Source organism: Humulus lupulus, chromosome 1, assembly GCF_963169125.1.
Source record: "Humulus lupulus chromosome 1, drHumLupu1.1, whole genome shotgun sequence".
Taxonomy (NCBI): Eukaryota; Viridiplantae; Streptophyta; class Magnoliopsida; order Rosales; family Cannabaceae; genus Humulus; species Humulus lupulus.
The window spans coordinates 285,182,251-285,206,655 of NC_084793.1; the positions used below are offsets into that span (position 1 = coordinate 285,182,251).

Below are 24,405 nucleotides of genomic sequence, written 5' to 3' on the forward strand. Positions count from 1 at the left end.
ATTAATTTCTTAATTAAAAATAAAATAAATTTGGTCTATACTATTTTGGCTCCCTATGTTTTTGCTTAATTTCACGATGAACCATATGTTTTAAAAGTACATTTTTTAACTTTGTGTTTTGTAAAATAATTAAAAATGACTCCTAAATTTGAATTCAATTAAAATATTTTTAAATATAACCTCTGGTTACAAATCTCTACATTGAGAAAAAATATATATTGACCGAATTAAGATTTAGGGGACCACTTTTAACTATTTAACAAAAAACAAAGTCTAAAAATGTATTTGTTAAAATAGAGTCATTATGGTAAGGGAAATTTCATGTATTATGCATGATAGTATAGCATATTTATTATATATGCTAACATAATCTAACATCCCCAAAATATGTCATTTTGTAAATTTTGGACACAATTGCCCCTTTTATTACCAACCTTCTCTCTATCTCTCAACCCTTCCCTGTTTCTCTACCACGATGACACCACCACCACCACCACCTACCTATAGCGGCAGAGCACCACTTCAACGCCGCCACTATCATTAACACCGTTCTCGCCATTGTTGCTGCCACCTCCCATTACCATTAAAGCACTCTACAAAGAACTAATTTTTTTTTTAATGTTTTAATGATTCAAACTTAAAATATAAACTTAAATACCCAATGAGATTCACTTAAAACACTATATTTAAAGGTTTCTAACATATCAATGCATTATTTATTTGATTTGATCGATTTTTTTTCAGATCTAAAACTCTGAAAATTTTGCTAATTTTTTAATTAAACGATGTTGTAGCGATGCTAAAAAAATTTCATGATTTCTAAGGTAAAAGTAATACTCCATTGATGCTCTAGCGATGCTCCAACAAAGCTTTGTCAGCGATGCTCCAATTTTTCCATGATTTTCTAAGGTAAAATGATGCTCCAACGATGTTCTAGTGATGCCTCAATAATGCTATAACGATGTTCCGATGATGCTCTAGCGATGCTCCAATTTTTTCCATGATTTAGCATCATTTTTACCTCAGAAATCATGGAAAAATTGGAGCATCGCTGGAGCATCATCGACGAAGCATCGCTAGAGCATCCTTTCTACCTCAAAAATATGGGAAAATTTGAGCATCTCTACAACATCGTTTGGTTAAAAATTCTGTAAAATTTTAGAGTTTTAAATTTTGAAAAAAAAATCGATCAAATCCAATAAATCATGCATAGATATCTTAAAAACCTTTAAATATAGTATTTTAAGTGAATCTTCTTGAGAGTTTAAATTTTTGTTTTAATTTCGAATCATTAAAACATACAAAATAAAAAATAAAAAGATTAGTTCTTTTTGTGGTGCTTCACTGGTGATGGGAGGTGATGTCAGCAATGGCAAGGACGATGTTAATGGTGGTGGCAGCACTAAAGTGGTGATTTATCGTTGTAGGGAGGTGGTGGTGGTATCATTGTGGTAAAGAAACGAAGAAAGGTTAAGAGAGGTTGAGAGATAGTCTGAGAGAGATAAAGAAAATATTAGTAATAAAAGGGGCAATTGTGTCCAAAATTTTCAAAATAGCATATTTTGGGGATGTTGGATTATGTTAGCATAATATAAGCATAATACATGAAATTTCTATTATGGAATAAACATAAAACACAATAACGATATAAACCCAAATAAATATTCAAACAAGTTCTGAATTACAATTATATTAGAGATTTGTTAAAGAGATGACTAACTTTTATGTGCTCTAATATTTTTGCAGACTCGGAAAGGTTTTTGCAATATATACGATATTGTTTTTTTTTGGACAAAACGATATTGAATTTAAAAAAATATAGTTTTTTATTTTATTTTAAAAATAGTCTTTGTATCTGTTACTAACTACATATTCAAATATATCAAATATATACTAAGTATATATATATATATCATACATATACTAAAAATTATATAAAAACCGTAAACAAAATCAACTTTTTATTCAACTTGTAAATAAATATTTTTTTTAACATAAACAGAATATAAATATTTGCCGCTTCTTTCTATATTAGTTTGGTAATGGTATGAAGGACTACTCTCAATTACTCATTTAAAATAGTTATATTCTAAAATTATAACCCAAATTTGATAAAATGTTTCTCCATCAAATCAGCTAGTCTAAATGTTTTTTTTTAGCTCAATACACTATTCACTATTCACACGTAGAGACAACTATTCACTCATTTATAAATATTTTATTATTTTTTTCTAACTTTTCTATATATATATATATATAGGTTTGATATTAGGAATAATATTATATAGTTTTTGTAAAAAAAATTACTTATATACATATTGTTATTTTATATTTTGTTATAATTATTATATTGAGAATTATTTTTAAATTTTGTATTAATTTATATTTTATTTATTTTGGAATAATTTAAAGGGTTTATACATTTTTGGACCCTGTGTTTTGTCTCATTACCTGTTTGGACCCTGTGTTTTGATAAATTACTTTTTGGATCCTATATCTTGTAAAATTGTTAAAATAGAACCCTGAACCCGATTTTGGTCAATGTTTTCTCAACTAAAATCACAAATAATTTACCAAACTAACAATTCAGAACAAAAATAAAATCATTCTGCTTAAAAACTGTGTTGTTATATTCAATTTTTTCTTCATCAAAATTAAGTTTAGGGTTCTATTTTAACCATTTTACAAAACATAGGGTCCAAAAAGTAATTTGTCAAAATACAGGGTCCAAACAGATAATGAGACAAAACACAGGGTCCAAAAAGGTATAAACCCTAATTTAAAATAAAATATAATTATATTTTGATATTATAAATGGATAAATATCATAAATATTAAAAGATATAAATATACTATTGATAATGAGAGAAAAAAATTAAAAAAATAATATTTAAATGATATAGAGAAAAAATAGAGAAGCTGATATATGGTGTAATGTAAAAGTTAGAGGTAAAATAAATAAAGTAGTGTTTTGATGATGTATTTTAAATGATAGAAAAGAGCATATATTGTGCGTGCTCTAAGGATGCATTTAGAAAATTAACCTGTAATTGGAATTTGGTACAATTCAGATTAATTACTCAATTTAGCGTATTTGTCTGACCATATAGTTACACAGAAATGTCTCGTTTGATAAGACTTCTGATTTTGCTTATAGTTAAAAGCATAAGATAAGTAGAAGCTGTAGCTTATTTTTATGTTTAAATAATTATTATACAAAGATCTTATTTTAATGAAAATTTCTTTTTAAAGTGTTTGGATATTAATTAAAATATATATATATTTTATGATTAAATTATGAATAATAAAATTATTATAATTTAAAAAAAAAATACCTTCTCAAAAGTGACTTAAAAAAACCACGAATCCTAACTTTTTCAAAAAAATCTTTTAAATTAAAAAAAAAACACTTTTTATTTTTTAAAGACTCTCAAAAGTACTTTTTTAATCCTAGAAGCTAAAAATAACTTAAAATTAGCTTTGTCAAACGGAACCTAAGTTTATTGTAATGTCTAAATATAATTCTATTTGGCTTGAGAATGTTTCTCTTATTATTTGTGATATAATATTGGCTTATAGTACTAGTGCACTGCCTTTGTAGCGCTCGTCTTTAGTCTTCTTTTTTTTTTCTCTAATTTTGATGGTTTGATATGTAGATTTCAATAATTATTATTTTATTTTTTTGACAAAATTTAAATAATTACTTTTAGTATCATTAAAATATGAAATTCTTCAATAAATTCCACATGTTAAATATTCAAATAAGGGAGGATGATATTGATTGCACCCCTCTACTAATTAATTATCATGAAAATTGTCAGGGAATGTTGCTTATTATAATATAAGATGATTTTGATAGTGTAAAAATTCTAGTCTAAAAGGTGTTCAGCCTTTGCTGCCTCGGCATGGAGTTTCATAGCTGTGCGGGAGCAGCGCTACAAGGATGATATTTTCACGGTCCTGTTACTAGCTTCGACATTGATTCATGCTTTGTAGGTTCCCAACTGGTATAAAATAATGGCTTTTGTATCAAATTTAATTTAGAAATTGTTCGAAAATTAATTTATATATTGCGACTTTTAGAAGGTCAATAATATGGACAAGGTTTTTTTTTTTGCGATTTTAATTATGTGTGCTTAATTTCTGATTTTGTAGTTTCAATTTTTCAATCTTGAGCTATTCCTCAAAGCAAGAGTTTCCCAAGCTTATATATAGTTATCATTGCGAGAAAGGGCGAGGCAAAAATGAAGATGAAATAAGATGGTTGTTTGGTTGGAATGATTTTTGAAAGAAAAAAATGGTAAGCACACTTCAGATTCTCAATTTATAAAAATAAAAAAACATTCTCAGGTGATTGTCAGGAAAAGAATGCCAGAGCATGTGAAGTAATGGTTTGAGTGAAAAATGAAGGACAACAAAGGGAAAGCACCAAATATTCCCTTGCCTTGCCTTGAATCACGTAATTCATTCACAATTTAGAGAGGAGCACACAAATGGAGGAAAAATAATTTCATCTAAGTTTTAGATGAATTTAAAATTTAAAGTGAGTTTTGGAACAAGCCAAACAAAGAAAAATCCTAAAACCATTCAGAAGATAAAAACTCAGGTCATAATAGACACATTATGATCTACTGTGTGCGAGTTCTGCTGCTTTCTGCATTCCTAATGGGTAAGAAGTAAGGATGGGCCTGCATGGCAGAAACGATGTCAACAACACTTAACTTTAACGATAATGAGTAGTTTGCATCAATGATGATCAACAATAAAACATGAACCCCAGATTATCTCTGGGGGGCCATCCAATTCATGACACCATATTTAATCATTGCATGGTACATGGACATAATAATGGTCTATTCATCTCAACTCAAGCACCACTATGTTAGGTAGAGAGGAATGAAAATAAGTGGAATAGAAGAGGAGAAATGAAAGAAAAGTATTTTTCATTAAAGTTGTTATAAGGTAGATGAGTTGAAAAATGAAATGAAGTTATATATTTAGATTTTTACTATTTTACACACATTATTAATTTTATTTTAAATGAAGCTTATTTTGGTAAATTTTCACTCGTACTTTTACAAACTTCCCCATTCACTTTTCTCTCCATTTTTCATCTCTCCCCTATTCTTCCTTACCAAACAACTCCAAATTTTGCTTCCTATCCACTTTTCTCTTCTAAATTTTCTTTCCTCCCATTTTTCTCCTCTACCAATCATAGTGAAAGAGCTAGTGCTTCTTTCCAATTCCAAAAGGCCAGTACTATAGAATTGAATTTACAAACAGTTGAACACGAAAGATGATAGCTCCAGATGACCATTGAGCTCAAACCATGCAAATTGTAATCAATCATGACATGTTTGTTTGGGGCATCTGTTTATAGAAAAAAGACCCGGACCAATGAACTCAAACCATGCAATCATGACATGCAAAAGGCATAATTTATAGAATAAAGAAACATACCATTGCTTCTTTTGCAGTTGGTCTTTCCTGGTGATCATATCGTAGAAGGTTGTCTACAAAGTCAATTGCCTTCAAGAACAAACCAAAGAAAAGGAATCCATAAATTCTGAAAGCTTACAAATGACTAATTATATTTCAATTAACACGTAGGTGTTTACCTCAGGCACTGCTAAATGGTGATTATCAACATTCATAAACTTCGACCATGGTTTCCGACTATGCCTGTACAAATGTAAAAGTTGTGTAAATTAAAGTTCAAGATAAATAGAACAATCCTCTGGATGAGGAGAGAGAAAAAACGGAATAAATAATGTGTTAATATTAACCTTCCGACAAGGGCTGCAAGATGTGGGTCCAACTCTATGCGATACTTGGTCAGATAAGCATTTAATTCATCAGTTCCCAGTACCTGTTGCAAGTAGAAATGTAAAAGCAAGACCTTAACTTCTTCCTGTTCTGAGAGGTAACTCTAAATGAATTATTTCAGCATTTAGCTGCCAACAATGCACCTCAAATTTTTTTTAATAGTGTTGTGACATCATAGAAAATGAAATATAAAGGGAGCTGTACAAATTTAGAAATAACAAGTTTAAAGTGATTAAAAAAAACTTGGGTTAAAAAATGCTCACAAATCATAGAAAGGAACCGACTGACTAAATAGCAAACGTAGCTGAAAAACATACCTTTGCTATTTTGACTAGCTGATCATAGTTATCATGCCCATAGAAGAACGGTTCCTTACGAAATATCTGTGTAGTACAATTTCTTAAGAATAAGCATCACATGCCTTGACAAAATATCAATTTTGAACCACCTTGCCATCTGTCATCCGCAGATGAGTAGGCAAGCAGATCAATAATAACTAACTAAAGCATCAGAAAATCCATTCTATCTAACATATTAGTACAAATATTGCCAAAACACTGTAGAAGACCACTCAAGATTCAAGAAAGGTCCCACGATGAAATGGTTAAGACCATCACAAGAGATAAAGTAGAACATACATCGACAATCCATGTATAAGATAAGGGATATATTGCTCCAACTAAAACACACTTGAAACGACAATGCAAAAGTGGTACGCAACCAACATATATTGCTCTAATTAAATAGAATAAAATTACAGAAAAATGCTTACCATTCCGGCAAACATACAACCAAGACTCCACATGTCTAGAGAGTAGTCATAATCTTGTAAATCAACAAGAAGCTCAGGACCTTTAAAATATCTGCAAAGCACGGATGTGTAAGTGAAGGAAAAAACACAGGACAAAGCTTAGGCATAAAGTAAAATCATGCATTCAGAGGGTTAAACTGTTCAAATATTATAAAGTAAGCCAAACGTGAATCAACTGCTGTGGACTTCATAGAGAGCATAAATAATAAATAATGCACTGCATGATCTACAATTTCTCATTCTAAACTAATTTAATGCATACAACCTTGAAGCAACGCGAACATTATACTCTTTCCCGGGATGATAGAACTCTGCAAGGCCCCAATCTATGAGACGAAGCTTACGCTGCTCATGATCAATCATAACATTGTGGGGCTTCACATCTCGATGCATAATACCTTGTGAGTGGCAATAATCCAAAGCCTGCGTAAAGAAAATCACAAAGATCAAGTTGAGGATCACTAGATATGTAAAGCAAAGCAAATTGTCCATTAACTTTGATGATAATGACAAAATTTATACTCATTCTTGAGTTGACTGCGAGTCAGCAATAAGGCAACAGCTAAAAATAAGATATGGACATCAAACCAAGTGTCAGAGAAAATATGAACACAGAGAAATATATTGTGCATTTGACAATTCACACATCAAAACACAACATTTACTTCCTTCGGTATTTTAATTACTATAACCTACTTACACATGAAAAGATAAACAATACTTAAACAAGCAAATCAACACAGCACATTAATGTCTGTTTGAGCAAACAAGAGCCTTACCTTCAAGAGTTCATAGATATAGTAACGAATATCAAAATCTGAAAGCGTTGGATAAAGCACTTTAAAATCTGTATTATTCACATGTTCGAATATTAAGCTCGGAGTCTTTGATTGCTGGTCTCTAACAATATCAAGCAGCTTCACAATATTTGGCCCTCCGCAGAGATTCTGCAGTATCTTGATCTCCCTCTTAATCTGCATTTAGAAGATAGAAGACAGTAATAAAGAGGTTCTATCAACAAACAAAATTTTAAGAAACAGAAGGAAAGAAAACAAATTTATTTGATTGTTTCATAAGAGGGACATTGCAAAAATAACAGGAAGAAAATTTTGTAAGTCTTAGATTCTTAACTTCAGCATATCATAAAATCCCCTCAAATAAATAAAGAAATTATTTAATATTTGTGAATTGTTAAGGCCAATTCATGCAGTAAAACCTCAATAAGCATCCACTTTCTAGCAACAATGCTAAATTAGTTCAATTAAAAACATTCAGTTGTCCATATCCAGTGCACTATATTGTTTTTCCAATAAACTAGAGTTGTTTTCTTTCATATAAGAAATCAAACTTGTACTAATAGAAAGGATTACAAATCTGAAGTGGACAACTAACCCACAAAAGAAAAACAATACTACAAAATAGGAGTCTAATCCCTAACAGATTAAAATACATAACACCTTTAAAATTATTCAAATCAAACAAACAGCAAACCAAAATTTAATTCTATCTATATGCAGTCCACATTGTCTTCACTACTCTAAAAAGCTTATCTTGTTGTTTTTCTAACATGCCAAAACAGCCCTCAGAGTAAGTTATTTTGCCGAAATAGAATTGCAGGCATGTGATAGTATATAATTAAAGGCAAAAACAAGGCAAGACCTCACCTTCTTCTTCTTCACAGGTTTGAGAATCTTAATTACACATTTCTCGTTATCAGTACAGTGAACCCCCTCAAAAACCTCACTGTACTTTCCCCTCCCGACCTTCCTGACCACCTCATAATCATCTTGCTCCCTGCATAATCACACAAAGACAAACAATAAATTTACGATTCCGTACCATCATTTTCACTACTCTACTTTTTGGGGTTTAAACAAAACCAAAATAAAAAAAAAACTCAAAAGATTCCGACTTTCCCTCACTTTCTCAGCATCCAAACACCAACAGAAATAAAATCAAGAAAACATACGGAAGCTTCAAGGTAAAACATATATTCATTCACTTACCCCCACTGAACGGTGAGGGACTCGTAGTCCCAATATTCCTTGGGACGAATCACGTTAACATCGGAGTAGACCCTAGCCTTGGAGGCGGCGCCGGGACGGCGAATCGATTTCCCGATCTTCTGCGCCAGGTTTTCCGGCAAGAGAGGAACCGGAGGAAGGCGGTTGTGAGAGGGCTTGTGGCGATGGTGATTGGGCGAAGAGAGCAAGGTGGAGGAGGAAGAGATTCGGCGGAGAAGAGAGATGGGGCGGAGAGAAAGGGAAGAAGAAGAGAGAGAGAGCTTGGGAGTGAGAAAGAAGAGAGAGAGGAGGGTATGGGTGGTTGTACTTGTACGAGGGTGGGAGAAGAGGAATGGCCTTTTGGCCATCAAAATTGGGTGTTTATTAGTAAAATGGCAGAGAAGGACCGATGCGCCTCCTCCTCCTTTTCTTTTCTTTTCTTTTCTTTACTCACCATTCTCTCTCCTTTTTCACTTCCTTTCATTCCCTCGTTTTTGCTATTTTCTTTCCTTCTTTCTTCTCTTTTTGACAATGTTTGAATTTTTGTCTAAATTCTTTAATTGTGTTTCAAGATAATTGCCAATTTCTTTTTTTTTTTAAACAAAATGGCAAGTTTAAGGTTCTTTTTATTCCACAAATTTAGTAGAGAAATGAATAATAAGCCACATTCTTTACCCCATTTTAAGTTTTGCAATTGTTGTTAAATTTACCATTTCTTATGGCAATGGTTAAAGATTGAAGGAAACTTCATAATTGTTAGAAGCTAGTTTATTTTCGTTTTCAACATAATTTTAGGTATTTTTACAAAGTATTAAACCTTGACCTTGAAAAATGCTCTCCTAAGAGCGAAGCCACTCTTTAAGAATAATAGCTCGTTTGTTAACCGATAAAAAAAATAACTTATTAAATAATTTATACAAAAGTTAAATGAAAAATCTAAAACTAGTACAGCTCAATTTTAAATTTTAGCTTCGAGTAATGTTAGACATACATTTTTTATACAATAATTAATTTAACCATAGATATTTTTAAGTGAGAACCAAAGTCACTTTTAGTCGCGTGTTGAGATTAATTACACATAATAATGTATAAAAACTATGTGCAATTTCAACGTGTTTCAATTATTACTCTTTTAGTTTATAGTTAGGCTTTTCAATACGAGTTATCGTGTTGTATTTTGGGTCAACAAGATTTCGACATGACACGATTATGTTCAATACGAACACGACACAATTAAATAATATGTCATAAAATGTAAACACGAACATGACATGTTTATAAGCAGGTTAACTCGTGACACGATACGTTTATAAACAGATTAACTAGTGTCATTCAGGTTGTATAAATCTTACATGACATGTTTATGTTTTGGACCTATTTGACTCACATAGATAAAATAAAATTAATAAACAAGTTATTTTAATCCATATAACACTTATTTATATGTTACATAGGCTTATTTTAACTTATGTAATAAAGTTAAAATTAAAGCATGTATCTAATATTCAAAATATAAATAATCATACACTAAAATAAAATATTATATAGTCATCAAATCTCCAAAGTAAAGTACTATTTTATTTTTTTGATTTTTATATTATTGAATGAATGTTGTAAGAGAAATAATAGATGCACTCTTAATTTGCATACTCAAATTACACACCATAATGTGTGAGTAATCTCAACTATGAATATTTTTAAGTAGGGCCCACATTGCAAATTGAGAGTGCATCTATCATTACTAATGTTGTAAACACGCCATAAATGGATTAATAAATAAGTTAAGTTGAAGTTAACCTTGCTATATGTGTTTCTATCATGTCCAAAACTCCATCAGCCCCCAAGTTGAACATCTTTATGGATGATCAACTCCTAGATATTTCAAGCTCATTTTAGGGACTAGATATTTCGAGATCATTTTATGGAGCACATACTTTGAGCTCATTTCATGGAGTAGATTTTTCGAGCTCATCCTCGAGCATATTTTTGGTGCTCATTTCATGGAATAGATATTTCGAGTTCATAAGCAAATATTTCAAGCAGGTCTCTGGAGCAAATTTGGGAACAACACTCTGACGAGCTAGTAAGAGCATGAAATCTCCAAAAAAATTGGCAATTTCAAAGATAATTATTTCTTATATATTTTGATGAATAATGAATCAGTTATTTTGAGCTAACTGGTCGTTCCACAAAGGAAACAAATCGATATTTATTCAAATAAATATCTTTTATTATTTTTATTTTTTAAATTCAAATTAATTATAATCTGAATAAGGTGATAAATATCTTATAGTTGCATTAGATTTTTATTAGGCTTTGTGTTCTATAAATAGGGGCCATTAGACTATAAAGAGGGGGACAAAATCTGTAAGCCAAAGAGTTGCAGATTTTCTCTCTCAAATAAATAAGCAATAAAATGACTAGTAGATTTTTTTGGGCTGAACCACTGTTATTCTCTTCAATTATTTTATTCTCATCTTCTCATACACAAATTCAGTTGATCTATCTTAAAATTATTTGTTGACGAAAAATCGCATCAACAAACCTATTTATGATCTATTTAGTAGTTTATACTTGATCGTATTAAACATGTCAATTTTGGGTTTAGTAGGTTAACCTGAAATTTTATCATGTCTAATCGGGTTTAACCTATTTTGACCCGTACATGTTTATGCTAAACCCAAATTCACTAATTTCGTGTTATTTTTAGTCGTGTTATTATGTCGTGGCCTATGTTGAGATTGGTTAAATACATGTTGGAATTGTTTAGGCACAAAAAGGTGCTGAAACAATAACGATTTCACAAAAGTCAACATGTGAAGTTGATTTTGAGTATAAATATTTTTAAATTAAACTTTTGGGTCCAAAATGTTTATTTGGAGTATATAAGAGTATCCAAAAAGTTTGGGAGCATTTGGAGGTGTTTTGAGATACCTCATGGAGCCGTATTACAAAGGCATTGGCGATGCGTGATAACTCTAGAAATTAGAGTTATTTTACCATACTTTTTAAGCTAAAAATGATTTAGTTCATGAGTTTTTAATTAAATTATTAAGTTTTAATTACTTTTTGAATTTATTAGCTTTATTTTAATTTTATAGATTTTTGTGTGTTTTTATAGTTATTTTGTTGTAAAATGTTGTAGTTAATTATTTGAATTATTATTGTTTAGTTTGAGGTAAAAAAATGTTGTATTCTTTAATTTAAATGTTAAATATAAATTAAGTTATAATTAATATTTTCAAAGAATTAACTTGATTTATTTTATAGTGGAAATATTTTATTATGATTTAGTTTATGTTTATTTTGTTAGGGAATTTGGTGTATTTTTGCTATTAAAAAGTAAGAAAAATGAAGGAGAATAAATGGCATTTTCAAAGAAAAATAAGTAAAAAAAGTGGCATTTTCCTTCAGCAAGGCCCACGAAAACAGCCCAGATTTTGGTCCCAGCCCGCCAGCTGTCACTCCACCACTTCTCTCCACTCCACTTCATCAAGTCATTACTTCCTTCAGCATCTCACGCCTGAAGCCTCCACGCCAGCTCTTCATCAACAAAGCAGCTCCTTCACCACCAATTCACCTCCAGCGCTTGCCACCAACGGGCCTGCCTCTTCCAATCACAGCCAGGTCCAATCCAGCTCATCACCTTCAGCATATATGCATCAACGCCTCAGCTCCTTCATGCCTGGCTCAACATCAGTCCATGCCTTCAACCCATTTGGCCCAAACTGCCCCACATGCCAAGACAACCCAACTGCCACAGCCACCACCAAAAGGCCAAAACTCCCATTTTTATTCCCAATATTTTTCACTCAAATACCAATTCACTCTTCCCTATTTTTCTCACCTAAATAAACATTCCTAATTTATTTTTACCCTAGCTTTTCACTAATCTTTTACCCAACCAAACATTTCATCTTTCCAATACTCTTACACTTACTCTATTTATCCTACCACTTCCCAACACAATTAAATTAATCAATTTATTTATTTTAATTTGATTAATTTAATATCCACATTTTGCCTATAAATAGAGTTTCGTAAGACCATTTGGGGGGCTCTTCTTCTTCATCTTTTCAACATCTTCTACACATATTTTTCTCTCTTCTTTTCACTATTTTCTCTCTACCATTTTCATCTTTTGAAGAGCACGTCAAGTATGTTATTTTGTAATTTTTATTTCAATCTAGTTATGAGCTTCTAATCTTTTTCAAAGGTTATTAAGATGATGATGAAGCAAAATGTAACTAGATAGTATTTTTTGGTTGTATGTTGATTTCCCATTTGTATAACATTGTTTATGGATTTTTCTATCAAAGATATGCATTTTTCATCTATTATTGAGTGTTAAAGCATATTACACTTAGTTCTTCATTATGCAAAAACATGATATTCTTTGATTAAATTTTTTTCATTAAATTGTTCACATCTAATTCTTAGAGTATAAGTATCATATTTTGCCTAAACATAATCTCTTTGATTTCTTGTAGTTTCATTAGGTTGTAACACAACTAATGCTTAGAAATTATATCTTTTATAAGTGAAGAAAAATCCTACCTTTTTTAAAGTAACTTGTGCTTGAATAGAAAATGTATTTTGAAAAAAAATATAGTGTGATTTATTTCAACTATATCTAAACTTGGGAATCAATATACTTATAAATACTATTGAACTTGCATTTTGTGGATTCTAATATCTTAATAATCTTATTTTACATATCTCATTTGAAAACCATTTTTCTATTTAATCTTACATCTTTTTATTACTTGTCTTTTATTTTTCTAAAACAAAATCTCATCAAATATTTGGAACTAGGTTAGAATGTTCTTGCTTTGTTTGAAATAGTTTCTTTTGATGTTAGTCAACTCCCATGGGTTCGACCTCGTACTTACATGAACATTATATTCTGAAACGATTCGTGCACTTGCGAGTTTAAATATTAAAACACCCTCTTTTGGGATCAACAAGTTTTTGGCGCCGTTGCTGGGGAGTTGCAAGAAAGAAACAATCTTTCTACAAGGTAAGTAACATTCTTCTACTAGTTATTTTATTTTTATTTGTACTATAATTTTTTTTTTTTAAAAGTAAAGTAAAATATATATCTATAAAAAAAAATTGAAAAAAAAGAGTAAAAATCGAAAAAGAAAAAAAAAAGAAGAAAGTTATACATATATTTATTTATATTGTTATATATTATATATATATATATCTTGGTAGTTGATGGCATTTAGTGCCTCCTAACCCTTTTTCTTTTTCTTTTACTTTTTATGTTTTTTTTAGTTGAGTGCATTTGTGCCTCCTAAATACTTGATAGTTGAGTGCAATTTTTGCCTCCTACATACTTGAGCAATCTATCTCTTCTAGTGATGGCATTAGTGCCTCCTAGCTTATATTTTTGTTTATTATCTTAGTAGATGGCATTAGTGCCTCCTAAGTTTTATTATTATTATCATTATTATTATTAGTGTTGGTTGATGGCATTAGTGCCTCCTAATTTTTTTTTTTTTGTTGTTGATCATTTAGTTGATGGCATTAGTGCCTCCTAATTTTTATATAACTATTTACTATTGCTATTGCCATTTTATTTTATTTTATTTTTTTCTTCTTAATTATCGCATTTAGTTAGTTGTAATTTTATTGTTTAAGAAAATACTTGAAAAAAAAAAAATTTTAAAAAAACAAAGCTTGTTCTTTCAACATAAGCAATTTTTGCTTAAAGGAAATTTGGCAAAGTTTCCATCCACGCTTATTAATTAACCTCGGGGAGTTGTTATTAAGTTGTGAGTAAGTGGAATCAAATAGGCCTGGGAACAAGTTAAACAAAAAAAAAAAAAAAAAAAAAAATCATCCAAAAAATATATATATATATATATAAATATTATAATCTCTTCTTGTTATAAGTATGCTCTGTGGTTGCGATTCTAACTGATCTTCCACATCAGAAATTTGTTTTCTTGTGATTGTTTGTGTTACTTGGTGAAATTTGTGACATTGTATGCATCAGTGGCATCGTAATTCAAAAAATCGTTTGGTAAAAAAATTAGTGTCCTTATGTGAAATTGAAAGTGTTTTTGAAAATTTAAGCATAATGGAACAAGAACCTAATGTTGTGCAAGAAAAAACTCTTCTTGAATACTTTTCACCCATTTCATCTAATGCTCCATCATGCATTGTTTTCTCCACTACTAATGCCACTCATTTGAACTTAAACCATCAATCATTCAATTGTTATCATCATTTTATGGTTTAGAAAGAGAGGATCCATACATGCATGTAAAAGACTTTTTGGAAATTTTCTCAACCTTTCGTTTTCAAAAATTTTCTGATGAGTCGGTTAAACTTAGGTTGTTCCCTTTTTCTTTAAAAGATAGAGCCAAAACTTGGTTAAACTCACTTCCAACTGGAACCATCACTACTTGGGATCAACTTTTTAATAAATTCCTTGCTAAATTTTTCCCCATGTCCAAAACTAGTAGTTTAAGAAGAGAAATCTCTGAATTTTATCAAAAAGACAACGAATAATTTTATGAATGTTGGGAAAGATTTAAAGATTTATTATTAAAATGTCCCCACCATGGTTTTGAAAAATGGAGACTTGTAAAATATTTTTATGATGGTTTAACCCCTTCAAACCGACAAATGATTCAATCTATGCATACCGGAAAATTTTTAAAATTGCAAGGGCAAGAGGCTTGGGACGCTCTTGAAGAATTGTCTGTTAATTCACAACAATGGAATTATTCTGAGCCTAGGTCTAGAGCCAACCCTTCACCGAAAAGAGAAGGAAAATATGAAATAAAAGAAGAAAGTGATTTAAGAACATCATTTGATAAATTAGCAAGAAAAGTAGAAACCTTAGTAATAAGTCAATCTATGAATTCTCATGTGCAACCTAAAAAAGATGTTTGTTCTTTATGTGCTAGTTCATGTCATAATGCTCAATCATATCCTTCTTTTATTGAAACATTTTCTGAAGAGGCTAATGCTTTACATTCATATGGAAAACCTTCTACTGATAGCCCATTTTCCAACACATACAATCCAAATTGGAGAAACCATCCTAATTTTTCATGGAGACAAAACCAACCACAAATGAATCAAGGAAACCAATTCCACCTGCCAAATCCAAATCATGCCCAACCAAGTCAACCTTACCCTCCACAAAGAAAACCTTCTTTAGAAGACACCTTACAACAATTCATGCAATCCACCCAACAAATCTTACAAAATCAGTCTCAATCCATTGCCAAACTCGAGACACAATTGGATCAACTTGCTAATGATGTAACCGAGAGAGAAAAAGGAAGATTTCCTAGCCAACCCATCCCAAATCCTAAAGGCCAATATGAAATAGGAACTCCGAGTCATAAAAAAGAAGCTAAGTCTATTTCAACTCTTAGGTCTGGAAAACAAATTGTCAAACCCGATTACATACCTCAAGTTGAAAAAGACCAAAGCCAACCTCAAAGTTCCAACACAAATGACCTTTCAAAAGATGATGCTCAAATCCTTCCTTCCATCCCAAAAGCTCCTTTTCCACAAAGATTAATTCCACTCAAGAAAGGCAACCAATATGGTGACATCTTAGAAGTTTTCAAACAAGTAAGCATCAACATTCCTTTCTTAGATGCCATTAAACAAATTCCTGCCTATTCTAAATTCTTAAAAGACCTTTGCACTGTTAACAGAAACACAAATGTTCCAAAAAAGGCGTTTTTAACTGAACAAGTTAGCTCCATAATTCAACATAAAAGCCTTGTGAAATATAAAGATCCCGGTAGTCCAACAATTTCATGCATCATTGGCGATCATTTCATTAACAAAGCTTTACTTGATTTAGGAGCTAGTGTGAATTTACTGCCTTATTCTGTGTATAAGCAACTTGGTCTAGGAGAATTAAAACCAACTTCTATAACACTTCAATTAGCCGATCGTTCAGTGAAAATCCCTAGAGGTATTATAGAAGATGTTTTAATTAAAGTGGATAAATTCTATTTCCCTGTGGACTTTATTGTTCTTGACACTCAACCTGTTGAAAATGCTCACGCTCAAATACCCATCATTCTAGGTAGACCATTTTTAGCTACATCTAATGCAATTATCAACTATCGTAATGGTGTATTGAAATTATCTTTTGGAAACATGACTGTTGAATTAAATGTTTTTAATGTTGCTAAATCTGTTGAGTGTGAGGAAGTGCATGGAGTTAACATGATAGGGAGTATGTGTGAAGATGATGGAAATGACTTACTTGATTTTTGTGAAAAATACTTTGGTATGAACTTGCATAATGATGATTTTAATGATGATGTGAATTCTTTGTTAGAGTCTATACCCTTAAATGAAACCAAAGTTGAACCCTTTTCACCCTTAGATCATGTTCAATCAATTTCCGAGTCTCCAAAGTTAGACCTTAAACCTTTGCCAGAAAATTTATAATATGCTTTTCTAGGAGAGTCTGAAACCTTGCCTGTTATCATAGCAACTGATTTAGATAAAGAACAAGAATATAAATTGCTAAATGTCCTTAGAAAACATAAAGAAGCCATAGGTTGGACTATTGGAGACATCAAGGGAATTAGCCCATCCATATGCATGCATAGAATCCATCTAGAAGAAAATGCTAAAACCTCTCGGGAATGTCAAAGAAAGTTAAATCCAAATATGAAAGAGGTCGTTAGGGAAGAAGTACTTAAACTGTTAGATGTAGGTATTATTTACCCTATTTCTGATAGTCAATGGGTTAGTCCAGTTCAAGTAGTGCCTAAAAAGTATGGGATCACAGTTGTTGAAAATGAGAAAAATGAATTAATCCCTACTCGAGTACAAACGGGGTGGAGAGTGTGTATAGACTATAGAAAGCTAAATAATGTTACTAGAAAAGACCACTTTCCTTTGCCCTTTATTGATCAAATGCTTGAACGTTTAGCTGGCCATGCATATTATTGTTTTCTTGATGGCTATTCGGGATATAACCAAATCCCCATTGCCCCTGAAGATCAAGAAAAGACTACCTTCACTTGCCCATTTGGAACCTTTGCATATTGTCGCATGCCTTTTGGTCTTTGTAATGCTCCTGCAACTTTTCAAAGATGTATGATTGCAATATTTTCTGATATGGTTGAAAGAAATCTTGAAGTGTTTATGGACGATTTTTCTGTGTTTGGAAATTATTTTGATGACTGTTTGCACCATCTTTCTCTTGTTTTAATTCGTTGCAAGGAAAAGAACTTAGTTCTTAATTGGGAAAAATGTCATTTTATGGTTAAAAAAGGAATTGTTTTAGGTCATGTAATTTCATCTGAGGGAATAGAAGTTGATAAAGCAAAAGTTGACCTTATTTCAAAACTTCCCCCGCCTAAAACAATAAAAGAAATTAGATCATTCTTAGGCCATGCCGGTTTTTATAGAAGATTCATAAAAGACTTTAGCAAAATTTCACGCCCATTATGTCATTTGCTAGTAAAAGAAAATGCTTTTGTCTTTGATAATGATTGCCATATTGCCTTTGAAAGATTGAAATCTCTTTTGACTAGTGCACCTATTATTCGCCCTCCTGATTGGAATATTCCTTTTGAAATAATGTGTGATGCTTCTGATTATGCTATTGGTGTTGTTCTAGGACAAAGAATTAACAAGTTACCTCATGTAATCTACTATGCTAGCAAAACTTTGAACGATGCTCAATTAAATTATTCTACAACTGAAAAAGAATTGTTTGCTGTTGTGTTTGCATTGGAGAAATTTAGGTCTTATTTGTTAGGATCTAAAATAATTGTCTATTCTGATCATGCTGCATTGAAATATCTCTTGTCGAAAAAAGATGCTAAATCTCGTTTAATTCGTTGGATCTTGCTTTTACAAGAATTTGATTTAGAGATACGAGATAAAAAAGGTTCTGAAAATGTTGTTGCTGATCATTGGTCTAGAATTGTTGTTGAGACTAATAATGACTCCACCACTATAACTGAAACTTTTCCTGATGAACAACTCATGCATATATCTTCTTTGCCTTGGTATGCTGACATTGTGAATTATTTGGTCACTGGTGAAATTCCTTCTCATTGGTCTAAGCATGACAAATCTAAATTTTATTTTGAAGTGAAAAATTTCATGTGGGATGACCCTTATTTGTTTAAATATTGCCATGATCAAATAATAAGGAGATGCATTCCAAACTGTGATCAACTTAAAATCATATCTTTTTGTCATGATCATGCATGTGGTGGACATTTTAGTGGTAAGAAAACTGCTTTGAAAATTTTACAATGTGGATTTTATTGGCCTACTATTTTTCATGACACTTATGTTTATTGCAAATCTTGCGAACGTTGTCAAATGTTAGGAAGTGTAACTAGAAGAAACATGATGCCTTTGAATCCTATCCTTATTGTTGAAATATTTGATGTTTGGGGCATTGATTTTATGGGTCCATTTCCTAACTCTTTTGGTAACTTGTACATTCTTGTTGGTGTTGATTATGTGTCTAAATGGGTTGAAGCTGTTGCATGCCACACAAATGATCATAAAGTTGTGCTTAAGTTTTTGAAAGAAAATACTTTCTCTCGTTTTGGCTCACCACGTGCTATCATTAGTGTAATATCCAACATTTTCATTATACATTTTTTTATTATAAATCAGAGTTTTAATACATAAAATGTACAAGTTTACAAATTTAAGAAATAGTAATGGAAAAATAGTGTTTAAAATATCATTTTATGTTTTTAATGAGATTAAAGAAAAAGAAACTTGAGTAGTCAAGTATTGGACCCAAATGTCATATAATTTTAATTGGGGATTTTTATCAAATTAAGAAAGTTTTGCTAAAGGGCTTATTTGAAAAGAATTTTAGTATTTTGGGTCCAAGTGTAATTTAAATAAATAAATAAAAAAAAAGTCTTTCTCTCTCTCTCTCTCCTCAGAATATCTCTCTCTCTCTCTCTCTCTCTCTCTCTCTCTCTCTCTCTCGCGTGCATGCGTCTACCCGACCACAAAACGTCCACCGACGGTCACCAATTATAGCCACGCCCCGGACCGTTGGATTCAGAGGCCTCCGAACTATCGACCACGCGAGAATCTAGAGCTCACTCGCCGATTAAACACCTCAACTGGTCGATTTAAGTTCGGCCACCCCGCGACTTCAAAGTTGCGATTCGGCCACCTCGGGCATCCGTTTGCCGATCCGTCACCACCATCGTGTTCCTCGTGTTGTGGGCTTCAAAACCCAATAACTTGTTCCTACATCTACCATAGTTGGGTGGTGGGCCCACCACGAGTGTAACGTCCTACTTCCTTAGAGCCATTACCAAGTGAGTTTTAAGACAAAACAATGTGCAATGAACTCGCTAACCGAGGTTTTTAAAACGAAAGTGTGACTAATCAAAAGTTTAAGGCTGTAATCTTTGAAAATGCGTTGTTTCATTAAAAACTTCTAGTATTAAACATTTGGGATCCCAAAATAAGGTTTGAAAACTATTTACATCTTAAAATAAGTTTACAGTTGATTAGTTATAAAATCATAGATTATTACAGCCATTTCTCGAATAAACCCCCAACCAAAGCAGTCGGGCAGGCCGAACATGTACGTGTCGCTTCACGCTCTCCGTACTCATGGCTGGTTGACTCAATCTATGCCCTTACCTGCAACACAGAGCACCCGTGAGCCGAAGCCCAGCAAGAAAACTCATGCAGTTCATAATATATGCAAATTATACAGTTAATCATATCAGATAGTCCACAGATAAACAGGTCAACCATTTGACTTAAGCAACCCGGCCATACTGCCCCAGAAGCCTTACCAAAGCCTGGGGTCTCGGTCCTCACCGTAAGGATATCACCTGTATCCATGGGGTCCCACCCTGACTACAAGCACTTCACGTGCTATGTGGTACTTCCGGCCCCACTGCCGTTCTCGCCCTTTCGCCGTTCTCGGCTCCTCGCCGTATCATTCAACTATAATCACAGATAGTCTATCTCAAATAACATTTGAACATATATCAATTCAATCAAGTCTGCACCCTAACACGTAATGCAATATGGGGCCGTGCCCTGCAATCACACTATGGACCCATGCCCTGTCCTATGGGTGCTATAGTTTTCTTACCTGTCAATTGATAGCTTTCAACACTTGACTCCTTGAGCACGATCCCACTCGAGCCATAGCGCACACCTAAACACAACCATAGGTCAAAGTCAACACCGAACCCCAAGTCCGAAAACCTAGCCTCGAGACCAATCCCGAGCCCCCTGGGAAGTCCTAGATCCACAAAACAAGGTGGAGGAATCGAGCCCCGAACCCTAGGTCAAAATCCCTCAACAAAAGCCCAAAAACCCCTTTTTGTGAATAGTGTAGCGCTACAACGCTCTAAAGAGGGCGCTGTAGCGCTACAAGCAGAACCACACATCCCCAGAAACAGGGCCTAGCGCTACAGCGCCCAAGGACTAGCGCTGTAGCGCTAGTTGCAGGCAGGCAACTCTCAACTTCTTTTTCTGCGATTTCTTTCAACCATTCTCAACCCAAACTTCCCCAAACCTTTGCCAAACTCAAAATCAAGCTTATAAACACTCTCCATTCATCCCAAGCATTACCAAATCTCAAAACCCAAGCACATACATCCCAAATCTCAAGATTCACCATAGATGAACCCTAAACCCAGAAATTCAGTCAAACAACAAAGATAAAGGCTTAGAATTCATACCATTGATGCAATTTCGACCTTGATTCATTTCCTAGACCTCCTTAGCTTGTTCATCCTCAAAGCTTGCCCAGAAATTCCCTAAAGTTCCCATCAACTCAGCTCAAAACAGCCGAACCCTTAAAACTAAAATTTCTAAAAACTTACCTCAAAAGTTGATGTGTTCTTGCTAATCCTTGCCAAATCTTCAACTCTAACTTTAAGATCCTTGATGCTCAACCTATCCTAGCTCCCCGCTGAGCTTTGCTCCAAGAAAAATGGAGAGAAATGGTGCAAGAATGCACAAACCGCCCCTTTGGAAAACCCTCTGTTTTTCTCTCTTTTCTTTTCTTCCTTTTTCTTTCTTTTCCTTCAGATTTCTCACACTCTCTAACAATCCCACTCACTATATAAAGCCTCATTTAATCTATCTTTAAAATCCAATTGACCAAAATGCCCTCCCTATTAGTTCAAATCCCTTTTTGTCCAAGTAAGGCCATTTTAGTCATTTTACCCAATTCCCGCTAATCCTCAAGTGTCTCTGATATTTTCCCGCTTGCTTCCCAATACTGAAAAGTCACCAAATAATATACCTCGATATCAAAAATAAACCCCAATATACTCATTAACTTCCTATTTATACCCCCAGGCTCGCCCCGAGCCGGGCATAAATCTCCGCCTCGACTTTCCGCTAGTCTGCTCACTGGGATCGTCTCGAGTCACAAATCACAGATACACCCACATCACAATGTGGTCTCAACAATCATCACCTATCAACAATTATGCCCAACATGGCCAAAATTACAATTATGCCCTTCTAACACAATCAGGGCCTACATGCATACTAACACACATAGTCATGCATCTCAATTGGTCAAATAGTCATATAACATGCTTTAAATCATAATCATGCATTTAACTCATCAAAGTCACACATAAATCCCATCATGCCCTCCTGGCACGCTAATCAAGGCCCTTAAGCCTTATTAGCGAATTTGGGTCGTTACAACGAGCCACCACGATCCACCGTAGACTGACGGTCGAAACTTAGTGTTCGAAGTTTTGAAGTACGTTTGGAGTCTCAGAAAATCATCGTTTGACTTGTTGTGGAACCCGATCATTGTGGTATAATTTCTTTGACCTATATATTATGATTTAATTGTGATTGATTAGAGTAATTGTTATTATGTGTATTTATAGTATATAATTATATATTATTGATATATGGAATATTTTTCTGTAATTATACTGGCGGTCTGGGATTATATATATTTCTGATACAGGTTTTGATTTTGGGTTTATCCATTTTATAGCCGTTGTGCTGTCCAATTTTCTAGAAAATATTAGATATTAAATAAAGTATAAAAATACATATTTAATTGATTTTATATTAATATGGAAATTATTATGATTAAGTAATTTTAATTATTATTGTTATTATTTTGTTAAGTAAATCAAGAATACAGATTCATGTATATATATATATGAAAAGTGTGATTTATAGTAAACCTATTATTTAACCATTATTATTGTATATTAATATTTTTGTTAATATTTGAATATTAAAATAATATCAAATATTAGTTTTTACAGTTATTGATATTTGTAAGACCAGTGAATTTTGGAGAAAGTATATTTATTATATCACTGGAATTGATATTATGACTAATTAATAATAATATAAATATTTATATTTATATTATTATCATTATATTCATTATTACAACTTTATGTTAAAAATATGATTTCTTTTATAAAATGACTATTTGAATATATACATTCATATACGTATTGCTATTGAAGTATTTTGTTATTAATATCGAAATAAGTTTATTTATAGACGATAATTATTATTGTTGTTGGGATTATTATTATTATTATCATAAGAGTACATTATCTTATGAGCAAGGTTTAAAGCATGGTTTTATATGAAGAGTTATTTGCATTACGTTGATAATAATTATTATTATCATTTATATAGTTTCTGGTATTGTTAATATACACTATCAATAGTGTATATTTACGATTTTGATAGAATTTAATAAATGATGTGCCTTGAATAGGATTTGTATGGATTTGATTGATTGACTCTTGGTGAGCAATTTTAAAATAAGCTAAGGACCTAAGGTAAGTAAATCTCACATTTTGTGCTTAAGTGTAAGATGCATGACTACATTGATTGTGTACATCTGATGAGTTAAGTATGGTATGATGATGATGCATATGATAAGTATGTGAAGAATGGTTATATGAAAACCATAAGGGTGTTGTGTGATATGTAATTGATGAATTCCGTGATATGTGAAAGATGTCTTACTTGGTTAAGAATGATATGAATTATGTGCAAGTATGTGTTCTCATGTTGATGGATATGTGGATTACTTTATGTTCATGATTTGTTATATGTTATGATATATGAAGCGTTTAAGTTTTTAGGCTGGAAACCTTAGACCTGAGTCATAGCTCTACGTTAAGGTATAACAACGCCACCAACCCAAAGCTTCATGTATTATGACTAAAGATGTTTTGAGTTATATGAGATGTGATACAATGCCTTGATTGAATACCATCAAACATGAATCATGAACATGAACATTGGCATTTCAGCATCAGCATGTATGCATGGCATGTACAGTTATGTGATACATTATTATGTGATATAAGACCATGCATATAAATATGAGGAAAATTGTGAAATGCCTTGAAAAGTCTTATGTAAAGTTAAACATTTTAATGACACAAGGCTTAAGCAAAGTGATAATAAGATGTTAAAAAGGGTGCCACTGTTTTGATGAAGCAATCAAGTAAGTTCAGTAAAGAAGACGGAAGTCTATAAGACTTATAGTGGCTGCCCACTAGTGTGGGCTAGGTCAGAGTTGACCATTCAGATATGTTTGCCATGTTTCCGTCTTTCACCTCCATATGTGTAATAAGTATGGCAGCTATGGCAACGATGAAATGAGTGTTATGATAAGCCTAGCTGTGATGATGGCTAGCCGGAGGAGAACCCATGGGATTCTATATGATATGTGTAACAAGCCCTGCAGGCATTGGCCGAATCAAACAGTGTGCACAAGTGATATTGGGCCCA

General features: G+C 32.4%; 1 protein-coding gene and 1 non-coding gene across 2 annotated transcripts; both read right to left on the reverse strand.

The window, feature by feature from the left end:
- Positions 1-4,381: 4,381 nt before the first annotated feature.
- LOC133808067 (casein kinase II subunit alpha-2-like) lies at positions 4,382-9,133 on the reverse strand. Its single transcript, XM_062245849.1, has 10 exons — positions 8,644-9,133; positions 8,302-8,431; positions 7,417-7,611; positions 6,903-7,060; positions 6,599-6,689; positions 6,144-6,209; positions 5,787-5,869; positions 5,619-5,682; positions 5,461-5,529; positions 4,382-4,688 (listed from the first exon to the last, which is right to left on the reverse strand). The coding sequence occupies exons 1-10, from the start codon at positions 9,006-9,008 to the stop codon at positions 4,629-4,631; spliced, it is 1,281 nt and encodes a 426-aa protein (XP_062101833.1). The 5' UTR covers positions 9,009-9,133; the 3' UTR covers positions 4,382-4,628.
- Positions 9,134-15,114: 5,981 nt separating this feature from the next.
- LOC133813710 (small nucleolar RNA R71) lies at positions 15,115-15,221 on the reverse strand. The gene has a single exon (XR_009884714.1). It is a non-coding gene; the product is annotated as a small nucleolar RNA R71 (small nucleolar RNA).
- Positions 15,222-24,405: the final 9,184 nt, after the last annotated feature.